The 18036-nt window shown below is 39.9% G+C and overlaps 1 protein-coding gene across 3 annotated transcripts in view; it reads left to right on the top strand.

The window, feature by feature from the left end:
- The window catches only part of GUCA1C (guanylate cyclase activator 1C), an 86354-nt gene that overhangs the window by 10527 nt on the left and 57791 nt on the right, over positions 1–18036 (top strand). For 2 of the 3 annotated variants that reach the window (XM_064521965.1, XM_064521969.1), the window contains 3 exons: positions 1279–1350; positions 5979–6319; positions 7628–7768. In XM_064521965.1, coding sequence (XP_064378035.1) covers positions 7707–7768 — 62 coding nt within the window. In that variant the 5' untranslated portion in view covers positions 1279–1350; positions 5979–6319; positions 7628–7706. Of the gene's footprint in view, positions 1–1278; positions 1351–5978; positions 6320–6339; positions 7769–18036 lie in introns of those variants that run through there. The other variant, XM_064521972.1, reaches the window with a different exon arrangement.

The raw sequence follows: 18036 nt of genomic DNA, 5'->3' as shown, positions 1-18036 counted from the left end.
GATGGGTTATAAAATTCACTAACGCACAGTGCCAAGAACCTTGATATTTGACTTGGAAGAGAAAGGCAAAGACAATTTCAGGCCTTTTCATAATTAGCCTTACTCATCATACCAACCATACTTACTGTACGTTCTTGACACTTACATATCAAGAACATCAGACTGTTTTTATATCACTCCTATGATGGGATAATCTCTGTAACACTCTCAAGGTAAGAGCATCATGTAAGCATTTGTTGCTATCTGCAACAGTTCTGGGAACCTGGAATTGGATGAACTAGCTTTGGTGTTCAGAAAGCGGAGCTGGAGAAAAGCTCAGTTGTTTCAGGGTTCATACTACCGAAAGTGAGGACTCTTTCACTGAGTTTTATATTATAAATGCTGTTCTTGTTGAACAAAAGCTATGCCGAGGTCATACTATGATGGGAAAATCCAGAATATACAGAAGTGCCAACCTTGCCAACAGTCGATAGAATCAAAAGATACTGTAGGTTTATTTGTACTTACTTGTGACAGTCTGATTTTCATTCTGTTTTTTGTGTATAAAAACTTGAAAATATATTGAGGCCCTCATGGAAATAGGTCTGGACATGTGAACATTGCAGTTCATCATATATGACAGAAGCTGTTTTAATAGCATCTTGAAAAAAGAGCATGACCCAAACAGCTCTTTTTATTATTTGTTCATAATGTGCTTTTTATTTTTGGTTACTCTTTGTGGATTTCTTTGGATTCTGGGTTCTTTTACTCTGATTACATATTCATATACTTCTACTTCTGTTGGAGTGTTGCTCAGAGCGTGGATAAAGAAATGGCAAGTCAGCTTTCCTGGTTTCCTGTGACCTTGATATTCTCAACAATTTATTTTTCAAATCTGAATGCCAGAGGGTAGGTTTGCAAACCAGTAGATTTAGAATCTGTGGAATTTTAGGCCCTAAAATTAAAAATACAAAGCAACTAAATAATTTAAGGGCCGCACTATTATTTGCTTGTGATAATGGCCTTGCTCTTAAATTGATGAGCACTCCTATAAACTATATCTCAAATGGTTCACTAAAGTGTTTACAACTTAAAGGCCTTTACGTTTAGAAATTTTGCCTGCTCTGTCACAGTTTTGCTAAGCAGGGTACATGGAGTACATTCAGCCTCTGAAAAAATAATTTAGTTAAAGTATAGTAGCAAAACTTCAACACCACTGGAATCTTTTTAGAGAGCGTATTTTACAAATAGATGCTAATGTCTGTTCTTTTACTACAGCTGGATTTTGGTTTTTGGCAGGTGGAAATGGCATTTTGAAAAGTGTTTAAGCACAGCTGCTTCTGTTGAACAGGTGACATGTCAAAAGTTTCGGTAAGTAAAAGACAATTAATTTATGCAGTGTGCTCTAATAACTGCACGTCTCCATTTCCATTTGTACGGTAAGCATTTTAAAAGTGTCTCCAAATTGTAGGCATGCAAAAGTTCATGACTTACCTAAAGCTTAATGAAGATCTATTCCGTATGCATTTAATGCCTTCATATTTTCAGAGGACTTCACAAAGATGAGGTAATCCTCACTGCAACCCTTATATCAGGTAGGTGATTAACTGAAAGGAGGCAGAGGTCTCTTCTGAAAAAGAAAGGTCTTTTTCAAGGCAGTGCAAATCACTCAGGCCAGCATCCAGATGGCTGCTTGCTCCAGTTACCTTCCTGCCCACTTGGGATTCTTGATATAGCAAAGATTTGCTTCCCTGATATACATTCTTGAATTGCAAACAGGGCAAACTAATCAAATGTATTGCTCTGGCACAGGATAACTTTTGCTGTATATTTTTTAAGCTGAAAGGGAGTAGTTTCATTCTGGAGCATGTTTAGCTATCTAAGTGCCAAATGGCCACAGAGGCAACTCATTACAAATGAAGGCAGGCAGCAGAAGTGCCCCCCGTTACCAGGGTGGTAAACCAGTATAATTGCAACTATAGAAAGTGAAACAGAGCTGGGATTTAGCAGGATAATACTAGAAAAAGTAATGACAAATAAAATACCTTTGTTTCAGCTAGTTCCCGCACCTTGAGAATATACTGCTGTTCTTTCATTTGCTTCTTTGTGTACTACACACTACTCTTAACATTCGTTTCATTTTACATCTTTGCCTAAAGAATGTGTCAACATTTTGTAACTGCTGATTTGCTGATTTCATCTTCATCCGTTTTTGTTTAGTCATTTCTAAACAAACATGAGAAAGAGTGCAGCAATTTGGTGCATTGTAGTAGTCCAGGCTGTATTACTTACAGGAAAAAGAACTGAGGCAAACCTTTCACTCTGAGTCTGTAGCTTAACCATTATTTTGCATTAACTCACTAAACTCTTTTTTCGCAAGGTCCCATTTAAAATTTGCTCACTTTTCCCTACTGGTGTACCAGGGGCATACAAGGCTGAATCCTCTATTCTTTACAGCTTGGAAAGACCAAGTCTGAAGCTGGCTAGCTGATAAGGTTGGGTTTGGTTTTGTTGCATTCTTCGTATCAGCAGTATCCTGCAGAGAGGGGTCTTGCCAGTTTAATTCTGGTTTAATTTTCAATTTTTTTCTCTTAGCTTCCAGCCATCCTGTGGCAATATTTATTTTGCAGACAGCCAGCATGAGCTTCTGACTTTCTAACATGAAAGTGATCCTGTGTCTCAGCTTATCATAATGCAGTTAAACAAGTACAGCACAACTCATTCTGAAGAACTGCAGGGACAGGTGCTCCACATTAAAAGCTTAATAAGAGGTGTCTTCATGGGAAAGCTCCTGTAAATAGTTTTTTTTTCCCCCCTCAACAGCTCTGAAATACAGTATTTTCTTGATTAAGACATCTGTTCTTGTGAGGAAGACTACTCGTAATACCAGTAAGAGCAAGGAACAAGACATCTAATTTGCCTTTAGAGTTAAAAAGGAAAAATGTCCAGATGGTATATGAAATTGGAAGATTTATCTGTCTCAGATATACTTGTTTTGATGTAGACTCAAGAATATCAGCTAATTTTCTTTCCTCATTAGGTACATATCTTCATACACTGAAGATTGCAAAATGGTTATAGCAAACTAGATCTTTCACTTTCATGAGCAACAGCACTTACTGCTTATCCTGGTGTCCCAGTCCAATATCAGGAGGGTTTCGTTACGATCCCAAGGATGAGATTAAGACGCTAAAACCGGTCAAATATCGTACAACCTTTTAGCTTTATTTTCCACGAAGTGGGGGGGGGGGGGGGGGGGAAGGTGGGGAAAGGCGAAGGGGAGGAGAGAGAAAGAGAGAGAAAGAGATATCACCACCCGTGGATCCAGCGGCATCCCGTTGGTCCTCTTCACCCTGGGTGTAAATTTTAGCAATGCGCGTGCGGTAATTACAACTCGAGCAGGGTCCGATCCTAGCTTCCCGCTGAAAAGTTTGGAGCCAAATCAAGGCAATGACACGCGTGCAGTAATTACAGCTAGAGTTGGGTGCCTCCGAAGAGGGACCCCGAACAAAGAAATCCCTGGGCAATTATACTTTCCAATCTAAGCTCTCCACCCTTCACGCAGTAGTTTGGACCAATAGTAATATTTAGGTCTGGGGTCTCCTGCTCCTTATTGGGTCCCTAGGTAGGTTGTTTACTGTTGTGGTTTCTGCTGACAGATATTTTCATTCTTCGGGTCCTGCCCTTATCTCTCAAGGCCCTGGCAAATTAGTACTTCCCCAGCAGTGATAGTAGGTGTTATCTCCCAAGGTCCAGACAAAAGGAATATGATCTGGACCCCAAGATAGCCCAGACCCCCCAATCAGCATTGTTTCCACAACGAGAGGAGGCCTTGCTCCCCAGGGTCCCGGTACCCAAGCAGGACTCACTTCAATGCCTTGACATCCTTCTTCCCGGAGCGTGAAGCATGGGAATGCAAACTGCTGGTAACCCCCTTGTCTTTCCTGCCTGTGCCAGCTCTGGGGCCCTTTCTCACTGCACTAGGGAGTGCAGCCTAAGGCTTCAGCAAATTTAGCTACTCATCCTAAGCAAGTTTTATAGAAGTTGTGCTAAGCGGCAATAATTTACAGTCCAGGTCCCAAAGTCTCCGCCTGATCGTGGTCTGGTTCAGCGCAGGCTTGGTGTGTCCTGAATGGTTGCAGGGAGACCATTTCAGGGGTCACAGCAGCTCAGTCCTGTTCCCGCTGGGAACAGATGGCTTGTTCAGGGTTATGGTTTGCTTGCACCTTATGTACCAAGAAATGTTTAAGGCAAAAGTTCACTCATCTGTCCGCCACACCTGGTATAGTGCCAGAAAGTCCCTTCTGCCACAAACAGAAACTACTGACAAAGACTGAACAAATAGGGCTCACCAACGCTTGCTTTAGATCGTCAGAATGCCATGATGCTCCGCTTCCAAGGAGCATGCCAAGTACTCATTCACAGCCTCTGCAATGCATGGTGTCCTTAAAAGAAAATTTTAAAAAGAAGTCCTAAAACTTCCCCTGAGCACCTTCTGGAGCAAAACCTGGTGGGAGAGAAAGCCAGCTGGACCTGAAGCCATCTAGATCTGCTTCTTCCATAAAAACCACACAGCTCTGCATATTCTGTGACTGCTTATTAACAGTATTAGAATTCAGTGGAGTGGAAAAGAAAGCCAGAAGTGTGTATTTAATATGTTTGTATTCAATTATTTGCCCTGCCTACTCATATTATGACATTTTGTAAGCAGTTTTACTGATTAGTCATTTCTTAACTATCTTTAAAATGTTGGGCTGATAATTAGAGAAATATTGACTTCTGTAACGTAGGAAGCACAATGGTTACTAGTATTTAGAAAATATGCTGCCCACTTTATTCCTGCTTAAGTCACACAACATGTCCAAGTAGGTACCAAAACAGTCTATACCTTCAAAATGCTGCTAGCTGATCAGTAACCTTATAGAAAGCGAACAACAAACATTACGGGGAAAGAAAAATCACATGCTAGGCCTTTTTTTTCTGGAGGGGACAGGGAAGAGGATAAGGGAGGAGGGTGATAGCTTAACAATACTGCTATAAAGAAAAAGTCTTAACACTAACGCTACTAATAATAATACAATTAAAATTATCCTACACGCACTTCCTCGTTCCTGCTCCTTTACCTGACACTGTGCTCACCCTTCCACTGCCCCTTGGGGTCCTAATGTTGATGGCTTGAGGGGGGAATGGGGGAGCGTATGGCTCAAACCCTTAGCCAGGAAGTATACAATGATGATAATTTCTTCTTCCTTACTATAGGATGTAGTTGAGGTAATTTTTATATGTTTGATAACATGCTTTACGCCTTGCTCTTTCCTCATCAGTTAGTTCACATCACAACTGAATTTCCTTTATAGGGTGCATTTTATGCAAGTTGGATACTTGCTCTTTGTTACCTCTAAAAGTGGTTTTGCCCAGCTCCAGGTCTACATTTCCTTAACCGACCACTGTTGAGTTGTTTCTAGTCTGGGGGCCTCCAGTGTGCCCCATCCCTTACCCATACATCCTATGCCCCATCCCTTACCACCCTGAGCCTGCACTTCTCTACACCACACCCTGTGTCCCCCTGTTCAAGGGCTTTGCTGTCAGACCATATCTTTTACAAAGAATAACTATCTGTGTAAAACTATGGTTATACCATACAGAGAAAAGTAAAAATAAAACAAATCAGGCACAACCACCTAAACTGCTGTTATAGCTAAGCTGGAGAGGGAGGGGGAGCTCCAGATACATCAAGAGAAGTTGGAACAAAGTAAAGTTGACAAGTCCCCGTCCTGAGGCCTCACAAACCCAGCAAAAAGCCTGTAGCCTGTTATTAGCAATATTGTATTTACTGGGCTACAGAGCTACACCATACCAGCTATGAAATGATACATGTCGTCTTCCTTGATAATGTGATACCAGTTAGGGGGACATTGCTCTCGGCCACATTTCAGATCTACTTAAGCTAGTTTTTCATACGTCATGTCATTTCTATGGTGCCATGTTTTCTCTTCCAGTGGGATTTATGGGCCCAGCTCCTGACTTTTTAATAAGAAGGATGACAGCAGGATTCAGTCATTCGTGCTGTGGATGGGCCGTCATCTATTACACTTCAAGTCCTGCCATTTCCTCTCTCCTGAACACTACCTAGCCTGGGATTTGGAGTTAGTTTAGAGAATATGAAAAGAAAGCTCCTCTGTGACAGGCTACTTTGAAAGTTTGCCTTTTTTTTTTTAATGGCAGCTATTTGCTTGAATTTCTCTGAATACATTACATTTATAAAAGCTTCAAGGAATGGTTGGTGAAGGGGCACGAAGAACACAGTTAAGCACAGCATCTGCAAGAAATGTGGCACAAGGTAATACATCAGGCTCCACGTTTACTGTAATGTGGCAATCGCTTTGATTCTTCTCTCTTGTCCCCTGTCCCCTGCCCCCCAGATATGTGCCTTACATGGAGAGCTCAAACGTACTCCTCACGTGTAGAAAGCAGAGGCTGTAGGGGTATATGGACTTGTACCAAAATCCTAAGAACTTAGGAAAAAGTCAACCTTTCAGTTCATCAGCAGAGTCCTTTTGATGCAGTTGTTCCCTCACTAGCTACCTTCAGTATGGCTACAATAATAAAGCAGACCCAGCAAAAGTGCTTGTAGAAAGCAAAGGCTGAATAACTTCTTATGTTTGTGATCGTGTTACTGTGCATTCTTATTCAGGTATCTACGTAGCTAGAGAGAATAAAATATTCAGTATCTTTTTGCATAAGACAAGCCAGAGTTATCAGCTAGTTCCCTAGGAAAAGTTCACTGTAATCAGTAATTCACTCTACTGATAACACACATTTTTGATCATCGCTGGCAAACATTTGCAGGTGATGAGACACTCCTACTGGGCCCAGCCTGATAGCGAACTTAGCTTTTGAGCCACACCATTCTTTGTATTATGTTTATGATTTTAGTTCCCAAAGCCTTGTTCTGGTGAGAGCGAATGGGTATATGAGTGAGAGCCAGGCAGCAATGGGATCTCAACAAAAACCTGGTTGTGTGGGGGAAGCAGTGTAGATGTGCATCCTGATTCCATGTCCATGGAGCGGATATGAAAACATCTTGGGGACCTGTACTCCTGGTACTGTTCTACTCTGAAAAGTGGTTATGTAAAAGAAATTTTAAAGTGACACCTTGCTTCGGATTGCTCTACAAAAAAGGAACTAAGCAACAGGGAGAAGCTGCTGGCTCCCACTGAGGCTCTTAACGCTGTGCTTTGTTCTGGCCACATGGTTTTAGCATAATCTTTTAGAGAAAGTGGGTTTTACCTGCATTCTGTGCACTTAACAATTGGTGGGTTTTGCAGATGTACTAAACAGTCCTAGTGTACATCCAGGGCCTTCCTCCGAGCGGTGTATGCTCTCTAGAGCTGACAGCTAAAATTAGTGATGCCTGTTTTGTCGTTTGATGTTAAGAGGAATGATACAGAGTACATTTAGAGAAGGATCTATTGTATAAGACAAAGCCTCTCTTATAGTAACTCTGAAGAATAACCCAGTATGTGAGTAGTGCTGTGTTTTAAAACATTAAAGATAATCTCTTGCCAGGCAACACAGGATAGTGATAGCATATAATATGCTTTCCTTGCTGATTCTTTCTCTTGTATTGATTGGTCCTACACTGTAGGTGTGATAGACCAGGATGCTTACCCACCTCTATTCCCTTGGTCACTCTGAAAAAACTAGTGCATTTGTCAAATGACAAAATGAAGCACCGTAGTGAGTTAACTGAGAGACGTCAAAAGAAATGGAAAACTTGCAGTCCCAGGTGAGCTGTTACCTCAAGTTTATCCAGCTTTTGCAACATCTGCAGTTTGTCTTCATTGGCAGTTCTGCTGAACTCTGTATGGATTTGAGAACTGAATATTGTAGGGGTTTTGATTGCTTGTTTGTTTTATGGGCCCCTTCCCTCCTTGCTTCCTAGGGAGAGCAGATAAACAGTAAAAGCAGCAGGTACCACGTGGTACTTGCTCCATGGCCGCTCTGGGGTTACAGTTGCCTAATTAATGATTGTTTGGTTGAACCTGCTTTATAAAAAAGTTGTAAAAACAATAAAAATCTCCAGATTGATCTATTTTTTAAATAAAACACTCCATTTGACAAGAAAAGTGCTCAGACATTCACAGCTCTGTTCTAGGTATGAGCGTTTATGAGTTTGTCTTGATTCAGGGTTTTTTTTCAGCTTGGCATTGGGATTCTGGAATCTACTGTAATCTCTTATCCAAATGCAACTGGAATCTAATAACACCAGAAATAATTATATATATTTTGCTAAATATCATATTACTGGGAATGAAACACATGGTGATTGGTTTGAAAGATGTAAACTTTCCTCTGCCTATACTTGGAATATAGAAACCATTGCTTACTTTGATGTAGTAAGAAGTTTAGGAATTTCAGGTTGTTAGGAATAGGATGTATCAGTACTATACAGGCAAGATGTTTTCTAAATGCTCTTAAAAAAATGATCTACCCTAATTCATAGAAACAGCGGTCAGAAACAGTGCAAAGGCAAGTAACTCTTTCAGGAACTTGAGCCTCAGCCCAGTGTTTGGTTTCTGAGGACAAATCCTACCTCAAGAATTGTTGGATTAGATGGAGGGGTAAGGGGTAAACAAACATCTGCTGCTGGCAAGAATTTCCATCACAAAACTATATGGTATAGTACTTCTTCATATGACAAAGTGCTTGTTCTAGGAAACAAGCTTCTAATAGTGTGGAACAAGGACATCTGCTTATTTCTATCATATTTTCGGAACAGAAAATTACTGTTTGGTGAAGCTATCACTTCATATATGTCATTTATTTCATCCCGATTTCTAATTTTGTCTTGCCTTGAAGGAAGAAATCATAAGACCTTTCTTAAATACATTTAATGTTTAATTGCTGTCTTAGCAATTTGAAAATTTCCTTGTGAAGTAGATTTTGCAGTAGCAGCATAGTACTAAAAATTACTTAGCATGTTCATTTTTAGGTCATCTCATTCCACCTTTCTGTCATGTCATGCTTTTCATCAAATTATTCTACCACTTTCCCAGAAAGCATCTTCATAGAGTTATTATTAATGGTCAGAGATGAAGACAGAGTGCCATAAATGTTGGAATTTCTATCCTTTGCTTTGCGGTGGTAAAAGGACAGGAATTGGTTTCATGTTTTATTTGCCTTTATACCAGCACAACTGTACTAAGCTGATTTCAGTATTTCTCAGACTATTAGTTTTGCAGTGTCACCACCTGCCTAAAATGTGGCTGCATCATGCTGTTTGCTTGCGGGCTGCAGAGCATGGCAGCCCATGTACCGTCCTGCCCCATCCCTGGCGGCCAGAGCAGATGGCGGCACTGGCATCTGTACAGTGAGACTGCCTGCCCGGCAGCCGCGCGGGACTCTGCAGCTGTCGGTCTCGAGCTCCAACCCCCTGGCATATTCTGAGACATAGGGCCATCTGCCTGATTTTCCTTCTGAAAGTAGGACCTTGTCCACCTGAGAGTTTCCAAAAGGGTAAATATACCCTTTTTGACTGCCCTATTCCACTGCCTGTGCTCCTTAATGCTCTGTCTTTTGGGGCATCTGTGATAGCTCCAGAAGACAGGATTTGCAAAGGATTTCTGAGATGTTCGCTCTCTTTCCAGCTCTTTGACAAAGTGTGAACGAAACGGTGCACCACCCTGCCTCTGCTCTCTCACCACTTGCAGGACTTCTGCGGGACATGGTTTGACATGTTTTCACAGTCATTTACTTTCCCCAGTCAAACCCCTCTATTAAACATCACTCCTGAGGATCAAGCTTTTCCTCTAAGTCATGGAGTGTCCTCTCTGTCTCACTGCTAACTGTATCTTTGGCTGACCCTGATTCTTGCTTCACCAGCTCTCCCTTTTCGTTTGTCCTCAGCTTTGCAGCCAATGCACTTTCTATCTCTGTAGTGACATCTGTTTATCTGTTGCTTCATTGGGTTTTCCAGGCAACTCGCTCTGTTTTGGAGAAGTTAGTTTTGTTTCAGGTTTCAGTGTTGCACTCTGGGCAAGGTCTGTTCAGTTTATTAAGGATTTCTGACCACAGTTTATGTAAGAGGCAGATGCTTGGACACATCTCAAGTTTTGCAAAAGCTACCAGCCAAAAGTATGATCACACAGGAGTGGTCAGCAGTTGTGTGGATTGCTTTAAATCTGTTTTTAATAGCAGAACTGAAATCACTTTAACTACAGGAAAGCAAATCACCCACACGTCTTGTGACATCCTTTGCAAGCTTAGCAGTAATCTTCTCTTTTTCCCTTCGGCTCTTGTTCATCTGTTATTTCTGATCTGTTTTCCTTTCTTCTCTAGAGAATTACAAACAAGTTCCCTAATATCAAACATCAAATTTTCTTTTCATACTTCTTTCTCTTCTAGAACAAATTATGTCTCCTTACATAGTTGACAAATTGAATAGAAATCACCACAGAATTAAGTTAGAAGTTAAGTTCTTTGTGATTCAGCATTTCTCAGTATGGCAAATGCACATCTCTTCTGTTCATAGCATTATTTTCTTAACATTACTTCTAGGAATATTGCTTTGCAGCAATTCAACCAGCTGGATTACTATTATCTTCATCGGTATAGTTCTGTTTGTTTTCAGCAGTTTGTCTATTCCAGGGCTGTGTATGCAGGCTTCTTTCTATCTCCTTTATCTTGGTAATTAACTGCCAGAAAGCATAACTCCCCCCATTCTAGTTTAGCCCAATGTTTGCAGTTCTTATTTAATCCCTCTTCACTTATGCTAAGCTGTTAGTTGTCCCAAAAGGAATATGAGACAAGGATTTATTAAAGTTAAGCATTTAGAACGTATAGAATATATGAATTCATTTACAGTTCATAAATAGGGCAAATAAAGATTTAATGAGTCACGATGCACCAGTTACCATAGAAATGCTGAAATTTTACTTGAAATTTAATGCAATTTCCTTGCGTTTTTATCATGGTCTCTTTGTTTCTTACAAAGTTTCTCATTTATTGAAACTGCTGGCTTTTCATCTGTGGGCAATCTTTAACTAGCTCTCAGAACCCTCCCTCAGGAGGGTAGAAAGGGTGTGGGCAATGGAGCCATCTCTGCCAAACTGAAAAGCTTCCAGCTATGAGGCTTTACCTTTTGTTCTTCAGTCAGCTTTTTTAGCCCATATTCTATTGTGCCTTCTGTTTCTTTGATTGAAATCCCTTGTCAAATGCTTTTGAAAAATCTAAATATAACTACATCCTCTGAATTTGCCTTTACCTTGGTTGTAAGACCTTCAAAGGACTCTTGCAAGTATGATAAATGTTCTTTCTGCTGGCCAAATGAATCTGGGATATCACTATAGTTGTGCACGGATCCTATGGAATTTTGAAAAACCTACACATTTTTACTGTGGCAGCTTTATACTACCTCTTTATACTTCAGTCTTTTCAAGTTAGAGCATCAGTGCTATTGCTAGAGTCACTTTTTTTAAAAAATTTGTGCTCGAACTACAGAAACTTCTGAGGATTTTCAGACAGAGAGGAGCTGAGCTCTTTTTGGATACTTCTTGCACTAAAATACGCTGTTGAGAATAATAAATGAATTCCTGAAATTAGGTGATAGGATGATGCAGAAAAAGGATGCATAATATATACTTTTCAAAATGTAGTACAAACTTATTTTTCTTAAAAGAAAAAGAACAGTCTTTGTTATACATTACTTAAGTCATACTTGCACTTTCCAGGACAGGAAGTGTAAATGCATACGTATTATTTAACAATGTTATTTGTTTTCATGCATTAATGTACTTCAGCTATTTATAGAAAACATGAAAATCTATTTTAAAAATTTTCAGCTGAAAATAGCCAGAAGCTAGGACATATGCTCGTCCTATTCTTTTTCTCCCCTCAACGTTCACTTACAGCATTTCTGGGAACAGAATATGGAGCTAGATGGGCACTTAGTCTGAACCAGGTCACCAGCTCGTGTGTACCAATTTGGCCTGATATTTATCAACTTGATACATCTACTTATTCCACAAAGAAGGTCCAAATATGATGTTATGCAGAATGGCCACTCAGTATAAAACCTGTATTCCTTGTGCAATGAATACTATATAAACAATTTTCTGCACATAACATGTTTTATATGTGTTGAAGATGCATTAGAATAGCTTTTAAAGAATCGCCAGGTGAGCTATAATTTGGATTCGAACTAAGGTTCTCTATGATAATTTATTATGGAAGCTGTTGATGTTAAAATTGACTGGATTACTATTCCCATTTTTGATAATAAAAATTTTTTTGAAGAAAAATACGTTTGCCTTCTGCTTATCTTACAGTCTTCCAGAGATTCTAGTTAACACCAAAACTCAGAGCTATTGAAAGTAAAACATGAAGGGTCATTTCAGATTTCCATTTCTTGAGTTTCCTACATCAGGAAATGGAGTTCAGTTGTTCAGTAGTGCCCATTAATGCTCCCCTGAACTGCCAACAGATGGTAAAAATTATATGTCTGCAGCCTATATGGCTGCCCCATGTGGTGGAGGGGGGAGCTGATACGGTGTGACCTGAACATGCCCAAGATGTGTCTTCTTAGAAAGAGTAGATGCCCTTAGATGAAGTGACCTTTTTTCTCCATAGGCTTATATTTAGAAGTTATTTTGAAAGGGGTTTTGCAGCTTATTTCTGTAGTTGTTTCTTTGTGCCACTACATTGGGGGGCATATTGAATCTGAGCATTAACTTAAAATGTCAGTTGCTAACCTTTGGAACAGGCATTCAGTGAGCCTTTACCATTTTATGACAGGTATATATAATTAAGTAACTAAATTTCATACATTTTTTTCCATAGAGTACTTTTTTATTAGGACCACAAACAGCTCTTTGTTCTGGAAGCAACAGAAGTCCAGAAACAAATGTATTTCACCATTTGGTTTCATGCTTTCTGATGAACACCTACAAAACAAAGCAAGAATAAAAATAAAAATAAAAATAAAAATAGTCCATGCACAGAGTCAGCTCTGTGCAAAAAGGCTTCTATGTGCAAAGGAGAAGTTTGCCCTTAGAAAAAGTCTCATTTCATCTTACAAAGACTTTCTATCGGATCAGAAACCCATTGAGAGTTAATGGAGGACTAGACAAGGTCAAACTTTACTCAGTTCATGAGTTATACTGTAAAACAATGCATGGACAATTGTTAAATGGACAAACCAAAACAATTAGTTCAGGTTGTGGTATACCCAGTAACTTCTTTCCTTTAAGGTAAAAGGGACTGGTTATAAAACAGTGCACCAAAACTATTTTTCTATGAGGAACCAGTTCTGCCATTTCTGCACCTAGACATCTGTAGCAAAAAAACAGCATATGCAAAAAGCAGGCTCTAAAGTAGTGCTGTATTTCAGAAGAGAGACTTCCATCCCAGAAGAAAACTAGGTCATCTCAATGACAAACAGGCTCGCTCTCCTTTTTGGACCAGGTGGAGCATCCCAGTGCTCCCGAGGTATACTGTTGCCTTTTCCTGGTGTCTCTTCTCACTTCTGAAGTTCTCTGAAGTTCTGTATTTTTGGACTGTTTGTTTTGTATCCAAGCAATTTCAACTCTGCATTCAGAATGAAATATTAAAGATCATGCAAATTTTATCAAAAATGACTCACCAGACCTCGTTTGAAGTAAAATACTTGTCCTCTCTTTGTTAACTTTGTGTGGTGGCTAACACACACGTCTAGTCTGGGCGTCTGCGTGGAAGAGACGCACGCAGGTGTTCATATAGCAGATTGGACTGCCCTGTGTTCTCTTACTAGTAGCTACCAAGTTGTTTTTTCACATTGCTGCCTGCGGGCTCTCTAGTAACTAGCTGATATGCCAGCATGGTAGAGACCAGTTTCTTCGCTAAAGCTCTGCAGACTAAACAACAAGAGATTAAGGTAAGGCTACCTCAAAAAAAGGTTTAGTATCTAGCTGAAGCTGATGTGAGGGCACACCCCATACTGAATCTTGCTTGCTTTAGACACATTACAGAATAAGTTGCTTGAGGCAGAGATTATTCTCGATATTTTCAAAAAGATCCCTGCCCAGCAAAACCTGGCCCTAAAATGCTGTTGTAAAATAGACAGTAAAGAATTTAGTGGGGCTTTTTCCAGCTGATAGATATTAACATGAGAAACCTTGTTTTGGTTTCTGAGCCAGTTTTTAAAGAAGTAAGGAACTAAAGACTTTTCTCTAGGGGAGCTGCAGTTGTGCATACAGGTCAGAGTGTCACTGAAACACAAGTGTTACCTTTGTCATTTGACAGCCGGAGGCACATGGAAGACGGGACAAAAATTCTGTCCTGTTAAACGCTACACAGAAAAGGTTCAAAAAATGAGAATAGGCAAAGAGCAACCTAAGGTGCAAGACAGATACAGAAACTGTTGTGCACTCTAAGTGGCTTGTGATTGTGCAAGAAGAACTATCACACATAACGTTAAGCTGACCTGGTTTGGTTTTACTGCATGAATGCCCAGCATTGCACAGCAATGCTCAGCATTGCTCAGATACTAGCTTCCCTGCAATAATCTCCAGGAAATCTGCTGGCAGTAAGTACCTACAGTTCTTGGGGGGGGGGGGGGGGGGGGGGGTTCGTTTTTTTTTTTTTCCTGCAGTTCTTTTTTATTGCCCTTGTCACTGGCTGTGTGAAATACCAGGTTCAAGAGCACTCATTTGGTACATACAGTGTAGTTGGTAAGCTTTTTGAAAAAGGGCATCCATATGCTGAACAACAAATATTTCCAGTCATCTTACGAGTCATGAATGATGATGAAGCTCATCTCCTGTGCTGGTAGTTTTATTGCAGATCCACTCAGGATTCATGCTTCTTCAATCTGGTAATAGCCTCCTATGCTGCAATATTGCAGGTCATGTCTTTGACAGGAGGCCTCATTACACTGCTTTTGTGAAGGCTTGTTCATATCTACAGTTTTTCATCAGAATACCTCCCAACCCATTTTTCAGAAAATTAGCTCACGGTACTTTGCTGCAGTTTTTTTATTCAGAACAAAAAGGTAACTTTTTAGAATTAGATTGTTCTCCCATTCCCTCCAGTGTCAAAAAGACTGAGCCACTTTTATTTCTGCCAACTGCAAATTCCACCCCCATATACATCTTCAAAGATTAAAAAAAAAAAAAAAAAAAAAAAAAAAAAAGTGAACTAAATAAATGTCTTTGCTTTGGATATTTGCTTTGGATAGAGACCAGGCCTCTAGCACTTCAGATTTCATTCCTGAAAGGAAGGGCTCAGAAAGTTAATGTATATACAATTGGGAAAATAACATTCTTGCGTTATAGCTCCTATAATTCAACTTGCCCAATATTTCTGTGTAGTGCCAAAAGAAATAGGATGTCAGAAAGCAGTAAATAAAGCTGTATGTTAATACGAGTCTAAATTATAAGGTGCCACATGACTAATACTTGCAGTTAAACTGGCTGGGATAAAAACTTACCGGTGCTGTCAGTCTTCATGCTTCAGGATGTAAATTGATCACTCACAAAGGTCGGGAAGAATTTCTTCCTCTCACAGCGCATTCTCCCTCCTTTCACTGCAAATTTGTTGAATATATTGATTGTTTGCATCCTGGCTTATTTGCTTTTCCCTGGTGTTGACTCTTGCTGGAGATTAAATGAAATACTGGTTTAACCTAATAAAGTAAGTCCTGGTCATATTTGCAGCAAGCAGTGGTGAGGAAATAGGTTGCCTCATGTGAACTGATTAGCATTTTATTTGTTTTCCAATAGCTGGAAAAAGAGTTGTGTCAGATCTCAGTCTTTGGAAGATTAACCTGTCATTAAGCTAAGTGCTGCAACCAAAATAAAGGGTTGTCAACCAACAAGTTGTTAACTGAAAACCTGTTTTTTACAGGACAGTCAACCAGACAAAGGTAAAAAACAGCTGCACCCAGTTTCCTGCAAAAACTGTAAGCAGGGTGTTGCAAAAGAAAATAATGGCACCTTAAGCTGGAGGCCACTTTCTGGAAAATACAGAAATTTTAGAAATTGTACACCAGTGTACATGTGGATGTTTTAACATGGCGATACACTTCCTAGACAAGTGATTTAACACTGTATCTTAGGTTCTTGTAACTATGACAGTGGTGGTTTGTAGGGCAATTGTTGGGTAATTTAATAACATTTCTCTAGAGAGATGAATCTTTGCGCTGCTGCATGGGCAGGAGCCAGCGCTTTGTCTCAGTGGCCCCACACAGCTGTGCACCATCCAGAAAGGTGCCTGGGACACCTCTGCGCGCACCCCCACCACCACCACCACCATGCTGTAGGTCATGTCAGAAACGTCCCGTAACAAACGTGAGCCCTACGGAAAGAAGAAACAGGTTCTGCAATGTGCCATGGAAGGACACATCCCAGGCAATGACTTCAGACTGCAGGCGTTCAACACCTCGGCTGTTAAGCTGAAAATAGCCTAAACTACCTGTTCCCTATATAATTTTGCAGGTGCCGCTTCCCAGTCTAGAGAACAAACACCTATTTCGTGGGCTAGGGATGTTGATATGAGTGAAGTGAAATGTAGTGACACAGAAATTATCTGTGTAAGGAATTTCTTTAAAGCACCAAAATAGTTGTATGAGAACAAATCATATCAAGATTGAATGCAATGGTGATTCTAAAACGTTTGCTGCTTAGAAACCATTTCTAAAGCTGGTGGTTTACAGCGGTGTACTCTCACTGAGGACTGAAAACGGTTACGTTATAGATATGAATTTACAAAGTTTCTTGTAAACCATGGTGAAAGTCTTTGCATGTGGCAGGAAAAGTAGCATGGATGGGCTTTAGCAGGGATGGACTTTAAGAATTTTAAAGCCAGTAACACTCTTAACCGGGTGACTGAGCACTCTAAATCTCTGGCTTGGGATATCACTCGCCTTAATTACTTGTAGATCATCTGTTTTAAAATGCTGGCTTATTCCTGAAAAGGTTATGTTGCTGATGCAGTGAAAGTCAACATACACCTGCTAAATAGGTTCAATTAACACTTCCTTACAATTAGTTACACAAACATAATTAACTCAGAATAATACTAAACCCTGTAAAAAGCAGGTTTATTAGCTCAGGGGATTCTTTTTCTTTCTCTTCCTTGCTCTTTCTCTTCCTCTAACTCTGTGAAGAGGAAAAAAAAAGAAAGAAGAAAAAAGAAAGAAAACCCAGTTCGGTAGTATTTAGGAGGTGAAGACATCTATTATTTATTAATTTTCAGAAATGGAAATTTGATCACCAAAGGCTAATTACCAAAATTATAAAGAATTAAGGGAAAAGTCATTTCCTGAAAATAATGTAAATTCAACACTCCGAAATCAAGAGGGTAAAGCACAAGCAGAAAATAAATCAGGACAGGTTTAGAAGGTATTAGTACATTATTTAATATGGATTTGTTGCAGTGCTTTGCTGCAGTGCAGAATGGACTTTTAGAATACAAAGAGTAAAACAAAAAATTCTTAATTCCGTTTGTAACTGAACAAAAGAAATCTGCACCAATTTATGACACCAAGGACTTTAAAATCAGGGACTAGTTTTAATTATTACAGTAGGGATGGATTGCAGGCTTGCATTAGGAATTAGCAATCAATTTAAGAGCAGAAAATTCCTGAGCAAAATAATTTCCTTCCATTACACTAAATGTCAGTAAAGTTTTGAGTGCTTATAGCGCACAACTGTTTCTCACAGGGGAGAGGAAGTCTAACATTGGGCTAGTCACTGAAATGTGTGTCATTTATTGGCGGACGGTGGAACTCATCCGTTTTGGGGTGGCATTGCAAGAAGCTGTTTAGGTGGCAATCCTTATGGTCAAGATGAACTGTAGGTGTGCTGCTTTTACTGATGTTGTGTTTCATGCTTTTCCTGCAAATAAATACCTGGCTATATGCAAATAGTGTTGTTTTTAGAAGGCAGCACGTGAGATAGAACTGGAATATGAGTCAGGATCATCTGGTCTGACTTTCCAGGTATCACCAAGTCATGTTACAAATGGAAGTGCGCAATAGCTGTTTCCCAGCTGTAATAGAGGGGCCGTGCTGCTGTCATG

Source organism: Dromaius novaehollandiae, chromosome 1 (assembly GCF_036370855.1).
Source record: "Dromaius novaehollandiae isolate bDroNov1 chromosome 1, bDroNov1.hap1, whole genome shotgun sequence".
In the NCBI taxonomy this organism is placed as follows: Eukaryota; Metazoa; Chordata; class Aves; order Casuariiformes; family Dromaiidae; genus Dromaius; species Dromaius novaehollandiae.
This window is presented reverse-complemented; position numbering and strand designations above follow the sequence as displayed.